This window comes from Lathyrus oleraceus, chromosome 7, assembly GCF_024323335.1.
Source record: "Lathyrus oleraceus cultivar Zhongwan6 chromosome 7, CAAS_Psat_ZW6_1.0, whole genome shotgun sequence".
NCBI classification, from domain to species: Eukaryota; Viridiplantae; Streptophyta; class Magnoliopsida; order Fabales; family Fabaceae; genus Lathyrus; species Lathyrus oleraceus.
Genome location: NC_066585.1, coordinates 113,162,376 through 113,180,605, shown reverse-complemented (window position 1 = coordinate 113,180,605; position 18,230 = coordinate 113,162,376). Strand labels below are relative to the sequence as shown.

The window sequence follows — 18,230 nt, the reverse complement described above, 5'->3', positions numbered from 1 at the left end:
TAGCTTATACTTTAAAATGCTAATTTATTTTTCAAACGTTTAAATAACGTTTTATCTTATAGGTTATACCTTATTTTTTCTTCTATTTTTTTATTTATTATTTTAACTAAAATCCACTTATATCCTTTATAATTTATTTTAATTAAAATAGAATAATTATTATATATTAAATATCTTTTATGTCATTTTAATTTATTAATTAATTAAACCGTTAATTTTATAAAACACTTCAATTAACTTATCTACTATAAATCATCATTCATCAACTTTAAACTATAAACTTTAAGTCATTAACCATCACTCATAAACTATAAGCTATTAACTAACTTATTAACCAATAACTATTTTTACAACACAATAGAAAATTAAAATTTAATTTTGAATATTATTAATATATTATTAAATAATTTGTGTAAAACGGGTGTGATTAGGAAAGAAAATAGAGATTTGAACCAAAACCTCTATTCTATCTCGGCTGAAGTACGGTGGTGCGGGTATCCTCATCGCCTTCTAATGGTGTCGCACTGTCCTACAAAATCACCCGGTAACTAATTCTTCACGCTGCTTCTTAATGTTTTTTTGTTCATCATTGTTATGCAAGTGTTATTTCTTCATTCAATCCATCAATAGTTGCTTGTTATCCATTTTATTTTATCTTTGCAGCTAGCAATGACAATCTTGAACTTGGAATTATTTCTAAGGGTTCATTACATTTTGATGAATGGGTTTCACTCATCTTAGAGACTGAGAAAACATATCCTGTAAGTTTGATACCTATATGGCAATTCATTTATGTTTTCTTTCTTCCAATTATAGATGAGATCACCATAACAAAATGCGAACTGGTTATTGGGTTTATTTTTTGCAGGATAATGTGGAGAAAATATGTCTACTTTACGATCATTTCTTGTCTGAATTCCCTTTGTGTCATGGGTATTGGAAGAAGTATGCGGCACACATGTCACGGTTATGCACCATGGATAAGGTTGTTGAAGTCTTTGAACGAGCTGTGTCGGCTGCAACATATTCGGTTGGCTTGTGGGTTGACTACTGTAGCTTTGGTATGTCTGCTTTTGAGGATGCATCTGATATTCAGAGGTAAATATAGTTAAATCTGACGCGCGCACACACATTGTAGTTGTAGGGACTGTAAAAGTAAATGATTTAGGTTGGATACTTTTATTTTCCATATCATTCCACATTCTTACCTCTTTATATTCTTTGAAAATTTTCACTACTGAAAGGAAATGAGATGATTTTGTTGCTTTATTTTTGCTAGATTGTTCAAGAGAGCCATTTCCTTTGTTGGGAAGGACTACTTATGTCATACCTTGTGGGACAAGTATATCCATTTTGCGTTTTCCCAGCAGCAGTGGATTTCTCTGGCTCACATTTATATCCAGACCCTTAAATTTCCAACCAAAAAGTTACACCAGTATTATGATAGGTATGTCTTGCACTGTGTAAATCTGAGAAGTTGGTGAAAATCTGGTATTAAAACAATGATGTTTTACATGGCTATGTTCACATAGTTTTTAATAAATGTCAGGCCCATTAGGATTATTCTGAGTCAATAACATGTATTGCTATGAAGTCTGAAATGAACCGGGTAGCTGTGCTACACACGAGCTCTCCTGTACTTTTTTATGTTTACAAATTCAATGACAACTTATATACCTGGTTGTGGGCAGCAGAAGAGGGAGTTGAGGGGATTTGTAGGCAAACTTGAGTAAATATTTGCTTCTATTATTGACATTTTTGAAGGCCTTATACTGTAGTGCTTTTAGATATGCTCGTTTATTTCTACAAGGAAAAATCAGTTCTGGACAATTAGGGCAGTTAGTTAGTAAGAGGGGATTGGTTAGATAAGCAAATAGGGGATGTAAGGTTAGGGGTTCAACTTGTGAATTAGATAGTTTAAAAAAGAAACATCTTTTGTGAAGGGGAAATTCTTGGAGGAGAGTTCTCTCTCCTATGATCAACTATTCACTCAATTAAGTTGTTATTTTCTTTCAATTCTTTCTATCACTTTTCCATTTCAATTTCTAAAACACAACCTTCATTTAATGTGCAACTGAATTCTGACACGACTTATTGATATGGATGATCGTTCTGCTTATTGAATGGTAGAAAGAGTGCTTAACAATAACATGTGTATGGCCATATGGGTGTAAATATTGTGATTTTTTCCATATATATTTTATTGATACACTTACCATGTATTAGTTCTATATTTCTTCAGTTTTAAAAAGCTGATATCCTTTTTGGAAGAAGGCATAACAAGCCAGGACAATCCCCAAACGGAATTACAGTCTGAATCATGTTTTGATGGTGAAATTCCCATGACTACGTGTTGCAATGATGACAAGATTTATTGTATTATCAAAGATATGGTGGATTCGTCTGTTGGATTGACCAGTTCAATAGCCCTAAAAAAGTACAGGATCATTGGAGAACAACTTTATCATAAGGCTAGTGAACTGTATTCAAAGATTAGTTCTTTTGAGGCAAATATTCCAAGATATTACTTTGATGTCCGGCCACTTGATGCAAATCAATTGCAGAATTGGCATGATTATCTGGATTTTATTGAACTTCAAGGGGATTTTGACTGGGTAGTCTCAGCACATTATTCCAACACAGTTTTCCAATTGCTTACTATTGTTTTTTAGTTGAACACTATTAGCTAATTCTTCCATTTCTTCCATTTCTTCCATTAAGCATAGGCTGTGAAACTTTATGAGAGATGCTTGATTGTATGCGCCAATTATCCTGATTACTGGATGCGATATGCGGACTTCATGGAAGCCAAGGGAGGAAGAGAAATAGCAAATTATTCTCTAGACCGAGCAACCGGAATTTATTTGAAGGTATTTTCCCAATTACATGTTATGTTGATCAAATATCTTGAATGTCATGTTAATGGTTAGCTTCTGCATGTTTACTTTCACCTTCCAAGTATCTCTTCAGGGATCAAACAAGCACTTGCAAAGGTTTAGGGATTTTAAAGAACACAAGTATGAAGCATTAAAATAAATGTCATATGGCTATAGACTCCAATATCCAAAAACTAACTTGTAATAGCACTTCACGTATGAAAATGAATAAGTGAAATCATGAAGCACAGACACAATGCGGGTATCAGATACAATATGTATCCGATACGTCAGTCATTTAAAAATGTAGGTTACAATACATATATACGAATTAAAATTATACATTAGTTAAATCATTGTCCAACAAAACAACAACCAAGCCTTATCCCACAAAGTGGAGTTGGCTAAAACGCCTAAAACCAATTAAATTAGCAAAATTTGATAACTAGTATAGGAGTTATGAAAAAAAGAAACCGGTCTTAAAAAATAGTAATCGCCGAGTGAATATTAAATGGGTGCATTACAAATTACATAGGAGAGAGAAGAGGTATATAAAGTTGAGAGAAGAGTAATTAAGGAGGGGAAAGTTTGACTCTTGTTATAGAAAAATGAACACTTATGAGGTAATTAAAGTTGAGAAGAGTAAGTAAGGAGAGGGAATTTTGATTCATGTTCTAGAAAAATGAACAGTCATGAGATAAATTGGACGTGGCGTATCGGAGATGTGTCATCAGTGTATCATGACGTGTCGCCGCCATATTGCAACATATCGGAAATTTTTGTTTTTCTTAAATAAATTTTTTGGATACTCTTTCGATACATATATAGACGTATCGAAGGGTATATCGGTATGTATTGGGTAGGATTCAGCAGAAATTTTACTGTATGTGCTCATCGGTGACATTTGGTGATTTGGATGCGGATGTTCACATTCATTGTAGATGTTTGATTGACTGCATTTTATGGTAAAACACTAGCTGGATTCTAATGTCTTGACTGATGTCATGACATGCTGTGGAGATGTTTGTTTGACTGCATTGTGTGTTAGATCATCTAACTGTACTCTGATGTCTTGACTGATGTCATGACATACTTGAGTAGTATGCTGCAAGTTTAGCTAATACAGGACTTACTGAATGTCAAACTAGATGTTATGACATTCATCCCTGTCAGCAGATACTGAGGAATAGAACAGTTGGTGTTCTTCTATAACTCAGTATTTATTTTCAGTTTGTTTATGAAGGGAATAACAGACCTGGCACAAGGACTACTGTCTGAATGTCAAATTGGATGTTATGACATTCATCATTGACAGCATATACTGAATAATAGGCAGGTTGGTTTTCTGCTACACTTCAGTATGTATCTCTGTCTGTTCTTCAGGAGAACAACAGACCATGGCATAAGGCCTTATGTGTAAATGTCAAATTGGATATTGTGACATTTATTAATGTAAGCTGATACTGAAGTATGGACGGATTGGTTCTATAGAATACAACAAATTTGTACAGTCTGTTTTCAGGAAAAACAGACTTAGCATATGGTCTATGATGTGGACGTCAAACTGAATGTTGTGACATTCATTCCTGACAGCATATGCTAAATTATAGGTTGGTTAGTTTTTCTGTTTCGGCAGTTTTCTCAGGCTATTCTTCAGGAAGTCAACAGCCGAGCTAAAATCCAGGAAACTAACAACTAAGCTACAATTAATGAACCTAACAAATAGTCTATTTGTTAGCACCCTAATATGTGGAAATTAGGTTAACTTGTCTAACCTTAATTTTAGGAAATACAAGTACAAGGCCCAAATCCAGTTGGGTGTTTAGGTTATAAATAGAAGATTGTAACCTAGGTTTTGTAAGCCTCAAATAATGTAAAATTAGGGGTGTGTGTGAGGTAAACCTCCCAACCTGTGGGAAGGTTACCATGTGTTTCTCAGTGCTCGAAGGCATGAGATTATTTGTAACTCAAAGCCTGTAGGTAAGAGTTTGTTATGGTCTTGAACGAAACTGTGAAGCAAGTTCAAGTTGTTTAGCATTAATTGTATTTGTAGTGATAGGAATGGAAACTGAAGGTTTCTATCTAGGAGTTCCTAGGTATAGATTGCATTGGGTAGGGATTAAGTGAAGAGTTGTAAACGGGGGAGTTTAACTCTGAATTAATACTGCTGATAGTGGATCTTCTTCCTGGCTTGGTATGCCCCCAGAGTAGGTGATGTTGCATCGAACTGGGTTAACAATTACTTGTGTCTTTACCTTCTGCACGTTATAATTCTGTCTGTTATAAAATAAGGTGAAACTGTAATGCTGTAACAGGTGATGTTTAAATCAATGTTGAGACATCATGCTGATAACTGTGCAGGCTCAACAGAAGTAAGTGCTATGTTTGATCTCTGTTGTGTCTTTGTACCAGATGGACAGAACTGGGTGTTCTTCCATTCTATGGTGATACAGTAGCAGATGTCGTGACATCTGTGAATGTGTGCATATCAGTACTGGGTTTTAATTTGTATAACTGTCTTGCTGTATTAGTAACAATGTTGGATCAGATGTCATGGCTTGGAGTAGAACATCTGAACTCTGACTACACCAGAATTTCATTCATTACAAAGTAAGGTGTAGACAAATTAAGTCCCCTGCTTCCTCATGGCTCCTCTGTATCTTAAAAACTAATCCGGGGCTTGACAACAACCAAAAATAAAATACTATGGTTAGCCTTGACGGCGGCCAACCCCAAATACCTAGAGCCAGTATATCATAACCTTGCTCTGGTATCAACTTGATTAATTTAGAATCAGTGACTTGATTTCACAATGAGGTTGTGCAAATGTAAATACAAGAGAGAATCTCTCAAGAAAGGACAAATAAGGAAACTATATAAACCATAATTAATAGAGAATAATCAACACATGTCATGACACCTACAAATGATTTTTAATATAAAAAAAACATAGGATGGAAACTATGCTTGAAACAAGTCTTTAGTTGTTTTTCTCTAGAGGTTGCACATTTGGTCTCAGGGGAGCTTAATTTGTCTACACTTTTAATTTAAAATTTATTGAAGTTGTCATTGCCATTTTTTTTGTAATTTTACTTTTTTGGTACTTCAAATACTGAACATTAAACAGAAACCACAGTTTTCTCTCATTTGAACTCACTCAATTAAGCTACTAGTGAATGCCTATAGGCTATATAGGCACTCATAGCAGTTCCGTTAAAAATGCAAGTGATGAACCACAATATTGCTAGCGCATTTTTTTCTTGATCCTCCTCTATTCTAATAGAGCCAAAAAAGTACCACAGTTTACACATAATAATTGAAATCATAGATAACCTTGTTTTTCATGATTCTACTGAGTGGTTTATAATGGGAAGGTTACTAATTATAAAATGAAATCCTAGTCAAAACATGTTGGCTATTTGTTTTGTTGAGTTGTGTGGTTTCTTCCCATTTGTTAATTAATGCTTTCTTCTTGGCTTTAACTTCGCAGCTTTATGTTTGACTGTAGCTCCACTATATGTTTGTTACAGAGTGTGCCAGCAATCCATTTATTTAATGCTAGGTTTAAGGAGCAAATAGGAGATGTTTTAGCTGCTCGTGCTGCATATATTCGTCGTTGTAAAGAGACAGATTCAGACTTTGTGGAGAATGTTATATCAAAAGCTAATATGGAAAAACGTTTGGTATGCAATTCGCTTGTGTACTGCCATTGAAGAAAAATTAGCTCTGCAATGCCCAGATGCAGTAATAAAGTTACTGCATGTGCTGCTTTATATCTTTAATGCAGGGAAATACAGAGTCGGCTTTCAGTATATACAAAGAAGCACTTGAAATAGCTGCAACAGAGGAAAAGCTACAGGCCCTCCCCATTTTATATGTTCATTTCTCTCGGCTAAAATATATGGTAGGTAGTCTATGCTTGTCTGCATTAGGTCTTAACTTTCTTCTTAAACGGCGTGATTCTAATTTTTATGATTAAAATCACCCTATCAAGTTTTTGGAAACATTCATTGGAGAGGTAATAACTTATACATCATTTAGTTCCTTAATTTAATGTAAAAATTCTTCTTCTGCATAAGATATTTCATTTCACCGAGTCCTAATTCCAAACTGTGTCTAATTTAGTGGTAGAGCAATTAGGAAAAAGAAACATATAATTGAAATACAACAACTATGCCGTGTCAGAGATTTAAAATTTTCCTGGGAAGTACAGATTTAGTTACTGCACCATGTCAGTTTAGTAGCATCCTTATCATGGCAATTTAGTATCCCTTTGTTTTCTTTTTCTTGTAACTAGCATAATCGATGGGATTGTTTGGAAAGTTTTTCCTCAGTTGATATTTTTCTTTCTGCATGCTGGCAACAAATTTCACTTTGTGGATCATAGTTCAAAGAGAATAACTTTAGTTGGAGTTAGAGGATTGGTCAGGGTACCTTAAGGTTATAGTTGCCTGTTACACTAGTTCTTTTAACTGATTCAAGCAAGCATATCAGAATTATACAAAAAGTTCTTTAAAATAAAATAAGAAAAGTCACATATACAACTCAAGCTGTAGTAACTAATTTTTGTTGTTTGCTCCTTCCATGGTTTTAAGAGTACAAACAACGTGGATGCTGCTAGAGTTGTCTTAACTGATGGTATCAGAACTTTGCCTCAAAACAAATTGCTTCTGGAGGTATGTCTGTCTGTCTTTTCCCCTATATTATTACTGCATGTTTTGCAAAGAGAGCTACATTTAAGCAGGAATTCAGTATGCATGCTCGCAAATACACCTGTCTCGGTTATCTAGTATCGACTGATTATACAAAGCCTACCGACACCTCAGACAACAAATCAATACTTCTTTCCACTATGTGGAGTTGCTGAAGTTGATCAATTGACGTCATAATACCCAATCACACCAGATAAAATAACCTTGTTTTTAATTGTTTTTTAAATGGGCTTGGATCTCATCCCAAAAGCTAGCTCAAAAGATGTGGTTGTCCAAAACACATTACATCCAACAGTCTGGGAACCTAAGCAATTTGAGACTCCAATACAACTTCAACGACACAAATACAACTTCAACAGCTACTACTGACCTTCATGGACAAGGAGCTTTTCTCTTTACTTCCCCACACCCAAAACGAACCCTACGAGTGAACAAGTATTTGAATTTTCAGCCAAACTGAAGTTAGGAACTAGAAAAGGGCAGTTCATTTTCTATCCAGATTGCAGCATTGCCAAAAACCAATTCACCTACACCCATCAAGGAAAACTGCTTTTGAGCTGGTGTAGCATAGACTCATCATTAAGTAGTGCTTAATTGGAAAAATTAAAGTTTTGGTCACCTGAGAATGGTTTTGTAAATCATGAGCTGTCATGTACATGCCTAGGAATGATTTTATTATAACAGGCATCAATCTTTTTTGGAAGATAAAATCATCATATGCGAGTTTAAATTATAGTAAAATTTATTCACCGGTCTTGATGTACTTTTACAGGAATTGATAAAGTTCTCTATGATGCATGGAGGGAAAAAACACATGGATGTAATAGATTCAATTATTGCAGGTGCATTATCTCCAAAGTCTGATAGATCTCAAGGTCTGAGTGCAGAGGATGCGGAGGATATATCGAACTTATACCTAGAGGTTATACTATTTGTATGAACTGAATTATTCTAGAGTTCATTATTATGAGTTAGGAATGCAGTAATATATGTTGGTTGATCTGTTTTTTTATCAGTTAATTTTCTGATGTTTCCACCAATTTTAAAACATTTTGCATGTACAGGTCATTGCTGTTTGTTTATGCTATAGAGCCGCTGTCTTTAGAAAGTAAATACGGATGACACTTACATTTTGTTTATTCTCTAAATATTTCTTAGTTTTAGAAAAGGCAAGTAACTTGTAGTAATTTTCACTTCAAAAGAAAACTTGTAGTTATTTATCCAAGAGATGAAAGCAAAGTATTTTGAGCTCTTGATAGTTTGTTTGGATTTCTGAAGTAAACCTCTTTCACTTGGGCTAGGCTCAGGTTCCTAGAAGTTTTGATACTAACACCAGTATGTTATACCAGTTTGTTGACTATTGTGGAACCATAAATGATGTAAGGAAGGCATTGAATCGACACATAAGATTATTTCCAGACTCTGCACGAATAAATTCATGTCAGTACTCAGCCAAAAGTAAAAGGCCTCTCAATTTGGTCAAGAACAAGAGAGAAGAGACTTCTGTTGCCATGTCTGACGAAGCACCTAGAGATCCTAGTTCTAACTTGCAAGTGCATTTACCTCAACAAAACAAGAAAATGTCGTTGGAGAAATATTGTGATACGCAGTCTGATGCTGCCAATGATGGATTGGTCTTAATGGAGAATAATACAACTCAGCCTAATGATACAGATTCAGCCTGTCTTCAAATTATGGAGTCAGATGACAAAGCAGAAGATAATGCAAGGGAATTACCTATCTCAGTTTCAGAAGAGCCAAGAGACAGTGATCCTGAAAGGTATTTGTCGTCTGCAGATTTAGTTGGAATGAAAGAGGAATCTACCAAACAGGAGAATTTAAAAAAAAATTGTTCTGGACCTGACATTTCATCAGAAAATTTATTGCATCCAACAGCCAGTGGAAATCAACCCTCCGAAGCTTTGCAAGCATCGTCAAATGAAAAATCTGTTTTTCCTCAGGGAAAGTGTGAGCTTGAGACTGAAGACTTGAAGCCAGTTTCTGTGACAAGTGCGTCACTGAACCCCCAGGAAAGTACATGCCCTGATTCAGGACTAACAGCATCTCAGGTGGAGTGCGAGATAATTCCAGAAAGCTGCCAGTCAAATACCGCAAATTGGTACAACTCTTCAATAAGTACACAAGATTCTGATTATGCCCAAACTCATGATGAGAGAAACAGGCCGAATTCATCCTCTCATCTGGACCATAGAACAAAAAGACCACTTTTTCCATCTAGATTTTCTAGAAATAGAGGTGGAAATTGGGGTCCAATGAACAATAATGGTAAATTCCGTGGAGGTCCTAAATATGGTAACCGTGGACGTGGAGGTCCCAGATATGGTAATCGTGAGTATACACATAGAAAAGAGCACCAGCACCAGCATTTGTCTCTACAGCAAATGCATACAGCTGATGCGGGAGCATATTTTCCCGTAATTCCTGTGTGTTCTCAATCTGCATTGCAAGTTCAGCAATGCAATCAAGGACCAGGCCAATCTCAAGCCACTGCTCCTCCTGCTGATTTTGTGGCTGCTCAAAGTTGGCCTATACAAAACATTCAGACGCAAAACTCTTTATCTCAGTCCCAATTACAAGCTAGTACCATATCAAGCGTGTCGCAGCATGCAATGCAAGGTAATGATCAATATGGATATATGCAGAATGGCCAAGACTATAATCAGATGTGGCATCATTATTACTACCAGCAGCAGCAGTTGCAACTACAACAACATTATACTCAATTGCAACAACAATCATTCCAACCGGAATTGTCAGAACAACTTCAACAACAACCGTTCCAACCGGAATTGTCGCAACAACTTCAACAACAATCATTCCAACCGGAAATGTCGCAACAACTTCAACAACAGTCATTCCAACCGGAATTGTCGCAACAACTTCAACAACAAAGTAAACCAGAACCTCTTCAACCACAACAGCTGCAACAGTTGCACTTCCAACTACAACAGGTTCTGCAGCAGCAGCAACCACAGCAGCAAGAGCATTCTGTTTACCTTCAGCAGCTACAGCCGTCAACACAAGTATTGAACAGTTTTGTTATACTGAAATTGTGACTCATTTTTTTATTCAACTTGTTCCTTCTGTTCTAATTATTTCTCTGCAATGACAGAGCAGCAGCAATCCCGCAGAAGACCAAGCTCAGGCAGTAGTGATACCGCAGGCCAGTTAAATTGAATTCTTACTGAAAAAAATCGGTTTTGTAGCTGGAGACCTGGCTGTTTTTTGTTTAACTTTCTCTGGATCTTAATTTTCACATGTCCTTTGACACCAAACTGATTTTTGTATTTTGATCATGTAGGGCGGCCAGGAAGCAGTATCATCACAACAATCAGGCAACCCGGGGTTAATTTCTTCTCCTGCTCTGCACCATCCTCAAGAAAAACCCACCCAAGAAGAGTAACATTTGTAGATTTGATAGTTTTTTAGTTGTAAAATTCAGAATTTACTACTTTCGAAACATAATTTTTTAGCAGTGCCCAACTAAAAGGAAAAATGTTCACAGTAGTTTGCACTTATAGTGTAAGAGTATGTCAGAGTTGTTTGGTCATTCTAGTGGGCTGCTGAGTTCTGACGGCACATCTTCATATGCCAGCCGACGCACCATAAATTATACATAGCAGGGGTAGTTATATATAAATTTGTAGCACAAAAGGTATGAATGATTTTATAAACTGAAATATGCATCATATCTCGACTTAAATCATAAGTTAGTTTGAAGAGTCATGATCGGTCAAAAGTTTTAAGGATTACTTTTACAATATCTCTAATCAGCATGCCATCTCAACTTAAACCATAAGTTGGTTTGAAAAGTGAGGATCAGTTTACCATATATCTAATAAGTGTGTCATCTCAACTTAAACCATAAGTTGGTTTGAAGAGTGAGAATCAGTCAAAATTTTTAAAGATTACTTTTACATCTCTAATCTGTGTGTCATCTCAACTTAAACCATAAATTGGTTTGAAGAGGGAGGATTAGTCAAAAACTTTAAGGATTACTTTTACTATATCTCTAATTAGTGTGTCATCTCAACTTAAATCATAAGTTGATTTGTAGAGTGAGTATCTATCAAAAACTTTAAAGATTACTTTTACCATATCTCTAATCAGCGTGTCATCTCAATTTAAACCATAAATTGGTTTGAAGAGTGAGGATCAGTAAAAAAACTTTAAGGATTACTCTAATTAGTGTACCATCTCAACTTAAACCATAAGTTAGTTTGACCATATCTCTAATCAGTGTGTCATCTCAACTTAAACCATAAGTTGGTTTGAAGAGTGAAGATTAGTAAAAAACTTTAAGGATTATTCTAATAAGTGTACTATCTCAACTTAAACCATAAGTTAGTTTGAAGAGGGAGGACTAATAGAAAATTTTAAGGATTATTTTTACTATATCTCTAATCAGCGTGTCATCTCAACTTAAACCATAAATTGGTTTGAAGAGTGAGGATCAGTAAACAATTTTAAGGATTACTTTTACTATATCTCTAATCAGTGTGTCATCTCAACTTAAACAAGTTGAACGAATTGAGTTATGCCTTTTATATCAATTGTATATGACTTTCAATACCCACAATTATGCATGATCTTTTTAGATTTGAAGTATGATTGATCTGTTTGGGAAATATATGAATACTATAAACAACTTTATGTAGAAGAGAAGATGTAAGCACAATGACCACATATGTCATGATACTTCTAGATGTTTTAATATCTTTCACCATAAAATGGCGTTCAAAGTTACAATAAATAAGTTTTTGTGAGCTTGCCAAAGTTTTTGCATTCATCACGTTAAGCGTGATCCAAACCAAATAGCCACACCATTATAACGCAACACATTGATCACTATGTTATGGACTCACCCCTTGCTAGCGTTCAGATGAGTATGTGAGTGTCCGTCTGTCAGTTTTTTTATTACGCTAACGAGTTTATGTCCTCTCTCTCTCTCTCTCTCTCTCTCTCTCAAATCACACTAAAAACTGCATCATAACATCGCAATAGACGCATAAAAACATCTAAAACAACATCAGCCTAAATGTAAATATTACTTGATCTACGCTGCATCATAACGTCGCAATAGACACATCAAAACATCTAAAACAACAACATCACATACATCTGCCTCTATGCAAATATAACTTGATCTACGTTACTTTCTATTTATATCATAGATTTAAGGTATCTTTTAAAATAATTAAAAATAGGCTTAAATGCACTTTTAGTCCCTCTAGTTTGGACGTTTTAAATAATTGTCCCCCTATTACAAAATCAGCTATTTTAGTCCCTTAATTTTGACGGTCTTTGGATTTTTATGGTCCGTCCACTTTTGCATATGTGGTAGTGATGATCCAGATTTAAAAATTATTTTTAATATTTTTTAATGATGATTAGGATGATATATTATTTAATATTTTTTTACATAATTAATTAATAATTTAATTAAGTTTTTTGAAAAGTCCTTTAGACCTTAAGCCCATCTCATTTCAACAATAACCCAATATTCAAGTTTGTAAGTAATAGTATTAATGAGATATATAAACACTAATTACTGTAGCGGGGTATTCGTTACCATTAGAGATATTGACTAAATCCAAGGTAAACCATACAAGTCGAGTCGCCACCGCACTTCTATTTATCCAAAGGAATGGTTAGAAAGCGAACAAAAACCTAAAAGTTTTATCAAATAAAAAACTAGTAAAAATATCAGAGATCTGGGTAAGGGGTTGGTTATGCAATGAGAAGGTTTTAAGCACCCAAAACATCCTAGGTACTCCTAGGGAGCCCTTTTCATACTTGTTGTAAGGTTGGTATTTTGTGAAAATTTATTTGTGCAAACATGATTGAAGAGATGAGAAGAGAATATACAAGTTTATTTACATTTTATGTTTGGATGGATAAACCCATTGCCTACGTACCATCTTAAAAAGGATTAGGATCAAAACCTCGTAGTTCGGGGTAAAAATCTCAAAAATAAGTTGGTGAATTGATTGGTCCAAAAGCCTTAAGGTCTTTTGTTATCCAAGGGAGAAAACTCAACCTAAAACCACAAATCCACCATGTGAGGATAGCTTCGACATGCTAGTGAGGGGTTAACCCTATAATAAGCATGGAAGACTCATTGTCCATAGTGATATAGGTGAGTATTACATCTACCTCAAGGATAACTCAAACCTAATAGCTAAAGGTTATGAAAAAGTTTGACTAAGAAAGTGGTCATTGAAACCACAAAAAGACATTTGAATGGATTATATTTACCAATGAAAAGTATATACAAAATATTGTCAAAGTTGACTTAAAGATTTAATTCAAAATAAGTGTTATGAAAAGAAAGTTTGAAAATCAAAAGCATAAGGCTTAGGTTTCTAATGTTTGAAAAAGAAGTGTTAAATGTTTGCACAAAAGTTTTGGCTTGGGTTAGAGTGGAGGGAAGAAGAAGAATGGCTAAAGTCCTAGACATACAAGAGATAAGGGATAAGAGAACAAGACCACAAATGGAGTTCCTCTCTTGAGATCATATTGATGATCCAAGTAGCTCTCATCCTTTGGAATATGCAAGCAAAATAATAGTAAGCTCAAGCAACAATCAAACAAGTCTCTTAAGGGATCCTCAATGCATCTTGTGTCCTTCACTTGGGATGAACGTGACAATGGTTCTTCAATTTGAGCTCTCATAGGATTCCCTAGCACAAGAGCACACACATAAAAGTTTTATGAAACAAATCAAGAATGGACAAGAGTGAGTTTAGAGGTTTGGTCCTTCTAATCCATATTCACATTAAGATCCTTTTACTCCAATTTGCATAGGGAAAGTCCTAGAAACTAAGTCCATTTGTCCATTTCTTTGCATTTTGGTCCACAACAATCAAAACAAAAGCACAAACACAATAATATATATACAATTATGTGCTCAAGTGAGCAAAAGGCAAATTGCATTAACATAAACATGTGCTCAAATGAGCAAAGGAAAAAGCAAATAAATAATATGTACAAGAATAGTAAATTGCATAAAAGTAAAGAGCAAAAAGTAAATGTTAATTGTTAATGGTTAGTGTTAGTAGTTAGTGTGCCATAAGGCAAATTTAACGCTATGTTAAGCAATCGTAATTGGACTTATGTAGAAGTCACAATTATCTGAGGCCGGTCAATAATAATGTAGGCAACAACACAAGTTAGAAGTCTTGATTAGTGAACCAAGTTCCAACAACTTGTCATGCCAAAAAGAAGAAGAGAAATGATCTTGTATTGGTTTAAGTCCTTTGCATGATTTAAGAAGCAATATATCCTTAATGCAAAGCCATTCACTTGATCATTTGATCAAGATGAATTAGATTTGAATCAAGGAAGATTAAACCTCCATAATCAATGCTAACTTATCAACCTTTAACTCATTGATCAAAAAGAAAAAGAGAAGAAGAAGAAGAAGAAGAAGGATAATGGAAATGAAGAAAATAAAATGCATCAAATGAAAAGGAATGTACCAATCCATAAATGTTGACCAAAGATAGGGAGGATCAAGGTCAAACCCAAAAAATCAGAAATGAGATGAAGATTGGAAGTCAAGAAATAAACAAAATATTTTTGGCATTTTTAATATTTGAAGAGTGAGGATCAGTAAACAATTTTAAGGATTACTTTTACTATATCTCTATTCAGTGTGTCATCTCAACTTAAACAAGTTGAGCGGATTGAGCTATGCCTTTTATATCAATTGCGCTTTCAATACCCACAATTATGCATGCTCTTTTTAGATTTGAAACATGATTGACCTGTTTGGAAAATGTATGAATACTATAAACAACTTTACGTAGAAGAGAAGATGTAAGCACAATGACCACATATGTCATGATACTTCTAGATGTTTTAATATCTTTCACCATAAAATGACATTCAAAGTTCCGATAAATAACTTTTTGTGAGCTTGTCAAAGTTTTTGCATTCATCACGTTAAGCGTAATCCAAACCGAATAGCCACACCATTATAGCGCAGCACATTGATCACTATGTTATGGACCCATCCCTTGCTAACTGCTCTAAAGTTTGATGAATATGCATCGGTAATGAACTCTCCGACTAATTGCCACATTCACACAAAAAAATTCAAGGGGAATTCTCATTATAGACTACTAGCATTCATACGAGTATGTGAGTGTCCGTCTGTCAGTTTTTTTATTACGCTAACGAGTTTATGTCTTCTCTCTCTCTCTCTCTCTCTCTCTCTCTCTCTCTCTCTCTCTCTAAATCACACTAAAACATGCATCATAACATCGCAATAGACGCATAAAAACATCTAAAACAACATCAGCCTATATGTAAATATTACTTGATCTACGCTGCATCATAACGTCGCAATAGACGCATCAAAACATCTAAAACAACAACATCACATCTGCCTCTATGCAAATATAACTTGATCTATGTTACTTTCTATTTATATCATAGATTTAAGGTATCTTTTAAAATAATTAAAAATAGGCTTAAATGCACTTTTAGTCCCTCTAGTTTGGACGTTTTAAATAATTGTCCCCCTATTACAAAATCAACTATTTTAGTCCCTTAATTTTGATGGTCTTTGGATTTTTATGGTCCGTCCACTTTTGCATATGTGGTAGTGATGATCCGGATTTAAAAATTATTTTTAATATTTTTTAATGATGATTAGGATGATTTATTATTTAATATTTTTTTACATAATTAATTAATAATTTAATTAAGTTTTTTGAAAAGTCCTTTAGGCCTTAAGCCCATCTCATTTCAACAATAACCCAATATTCAAGTTTGTAAGTAATAGTATTAATGAGATATATAAACACTAATTACATTTATTAAAAAATCAATGTGAGACTATACTAAAAAACAAAATTCACACTAGACCTCCAACTTTGTTTCATGTGTGACTTGAAAAAGGTGTCACTAATTGTGAGCATAAAAAATAAAAGGTTGTATGTATGGAGAGGTACCTTTGAAGAGATGATGATGACTGAGATGAATAGTAAAATTGTGTTGCCCAACTTTAACCATGATATGTGCCTCAAGTGTTATCGAGAATGGTACTTCGTGCTCATTCTCTTTCTTGGTGTGTGTTCGTGTGCGTGCAACTCCTGACTCTCTCATAGTTATGACATTTTTGTAGATGTCGAGAAATGAAAATAATTGGGATTGTTTGATTTGTTGAGTTAATAAAAGATGGTTTTTTGAAAACTTTTTTCTCTCTAAGAAGTCATCCTCAAAAAAATTATGTCGGGCGGGTTATCTGTATTAGATGACTTTCAAGTATGCGACATTTTAATATTATCATTCATTTATCTCATCGCAACTCATGTCTGAGTCAAGGACATGATATCAATTGTATTAACTAATAGACGAACTCTCAGCCTATGTATTAACAAATACAATAACATTAAATTTCAATGGTTCATATAGATAGAGATCCTAAACTTATGTCTAGACTTTAACATATCTAATAGATGAAAAGCTTGATTCTAGTAATGACAAGTATCTTTTGAATATCAAATTACACCATTAAAACATGTTTTAGGTAGCTAATCCAAAACAAACATTAAAAGCAGATAATTCATCAATATTAAAGCATAAGAAAAATTACATAAAACAATAAGGGTGACTACATCTAACTCCAACAAAAGAGAAATTATCTACACCTATTCATTATAGCTTTATCATTAAGCCCCAGAAGAAATATATTGAAAATCATTGTTGTCGATTCCACTAACAACGCTTTCGCCCTAAATATTCATATATTTTTCTCTCCTGTTGTGTTTCTAGTATACAACAGACTTCTCTCACTCCATACCATTACCCCTACTAATTTACAATAAGTTATCTTCAACTAAACTATATCAACCCCTATTTATAGAGTCATGACCTGCCATTCTTGCTAAGTGAGGCTCAGAGCTCGCTTAGTGCGCATACTTTCTTCATCATTAAGTATTTCCATCTCATTATGCAAGTGATATTTGTCGCCTTTCCTCGATTAACGCACCTTAAAGACCAGTTAGGGAGAAACCCTTTATTTTACATGAAGTAACTTAATCCTTAAGTCTTATGAATTGTCATACCTCGTTTAACACACATGATACTTTGTTAAACGAGCTTTGTGGCTTAGCTTTAAAGTTACTTGAATTTTAAACATTCTTTTGCCGCCTCTTCTAGCTTAGCAAGGTCTTGTTCTTGACTAAGAAATCTTTGGTGCTTGAATGGTTCATTTTGTCTGTTTTTGTTACTTTCTTGGTCCTTTTTAATTGTACTTAGTAAATACACTGTTAAAAAGTTCATGCAAGTATTTTATCATACTTTAGTAAAAAATTGTTTTTTTTTCTTTTATTACTTGCAAAAGAAGTTAACAAGTGTTTATGGATTTTATGCATGTTTAACACTTATCATTCCTTTACCACGGACATTTGTAAAATAGAGAGACCATGTGAAAGAAGAAACAAACGATTGAGATTTTCATTTTTTGGTTGTGAGGGATGAGTCACAAAACGATACTCCCTCTGTCCCAAAATAATTGTCGCATCTTATAAAATTATATGTCCCAAAATAAGTGTCACTTTTAGTTTCCAATGCAATTCCAATATTTATCTTTCACTTTGCATTTTTGATA

The 18,230-nt window shown here is 34.3% G+C and overlaps 1 protein-coding gene across 3 annotated transcripts; it reads left to right on the top strand.

The window, feature by feature from the left end:
- The first annotated feature begins 417 nt into the window (after nucleotides 1-417).
- On the top strand, nucleotides 418-11,335 carry LOC127101435 (pre-mRNA-processing factor 39-2). 3 transcript variants are annotated; one of them, XM_051038867.1, is made up of 13 exons: nucleotides 418-544; nucleotides 664-761; nucleotides 869-1,098; nucleotides 1,280-1,447; nucleotides 2,243-2,615; nucleotides 2,727-2,870; nucleotides 6,407-6,559; nucleotides 6,664-6,780; nucleotides 7,472-7,552; nucleotides 8,361-8,510; nucleotides 8,938-10,632; nucleotides 10,722-10,772; nucleotides 10,920-11,335. In XM_051038867.1, exons 1-13 carry the CDS (start codon nucleotides 514-516, stop codon nucleotides 11,010-11,012), a joined length of 3,384 nt encoding a protein of 1,127 aa, XP_050894824.1. In that variant the 5' UTR covers nucleotides 418-513; the 3' UTR covers nucleotides 11,013-11,335. The 3 variants fall into 3 exon arrangements, with proteins under 3 accessions (XP_050894824.1, XP_050894823.1, XP_050894825.1); XM_051038866.1 differs by having other exon boundaries at nucleotides 10,911-11,335; XM_051038868.1 differs by lacking the exons at nucleotides 418-544; nucleotides 664-761; nucleotides 869-1,098 and having other exon boundaries at nucleotides 1,284-1,447; nucleotides 2,227-2,615; nucleotides 10,911-11,335.
- The last annotated feature ends 6,895 nt before the right edge of the window (nucleotides 11,336-18,230 follow it).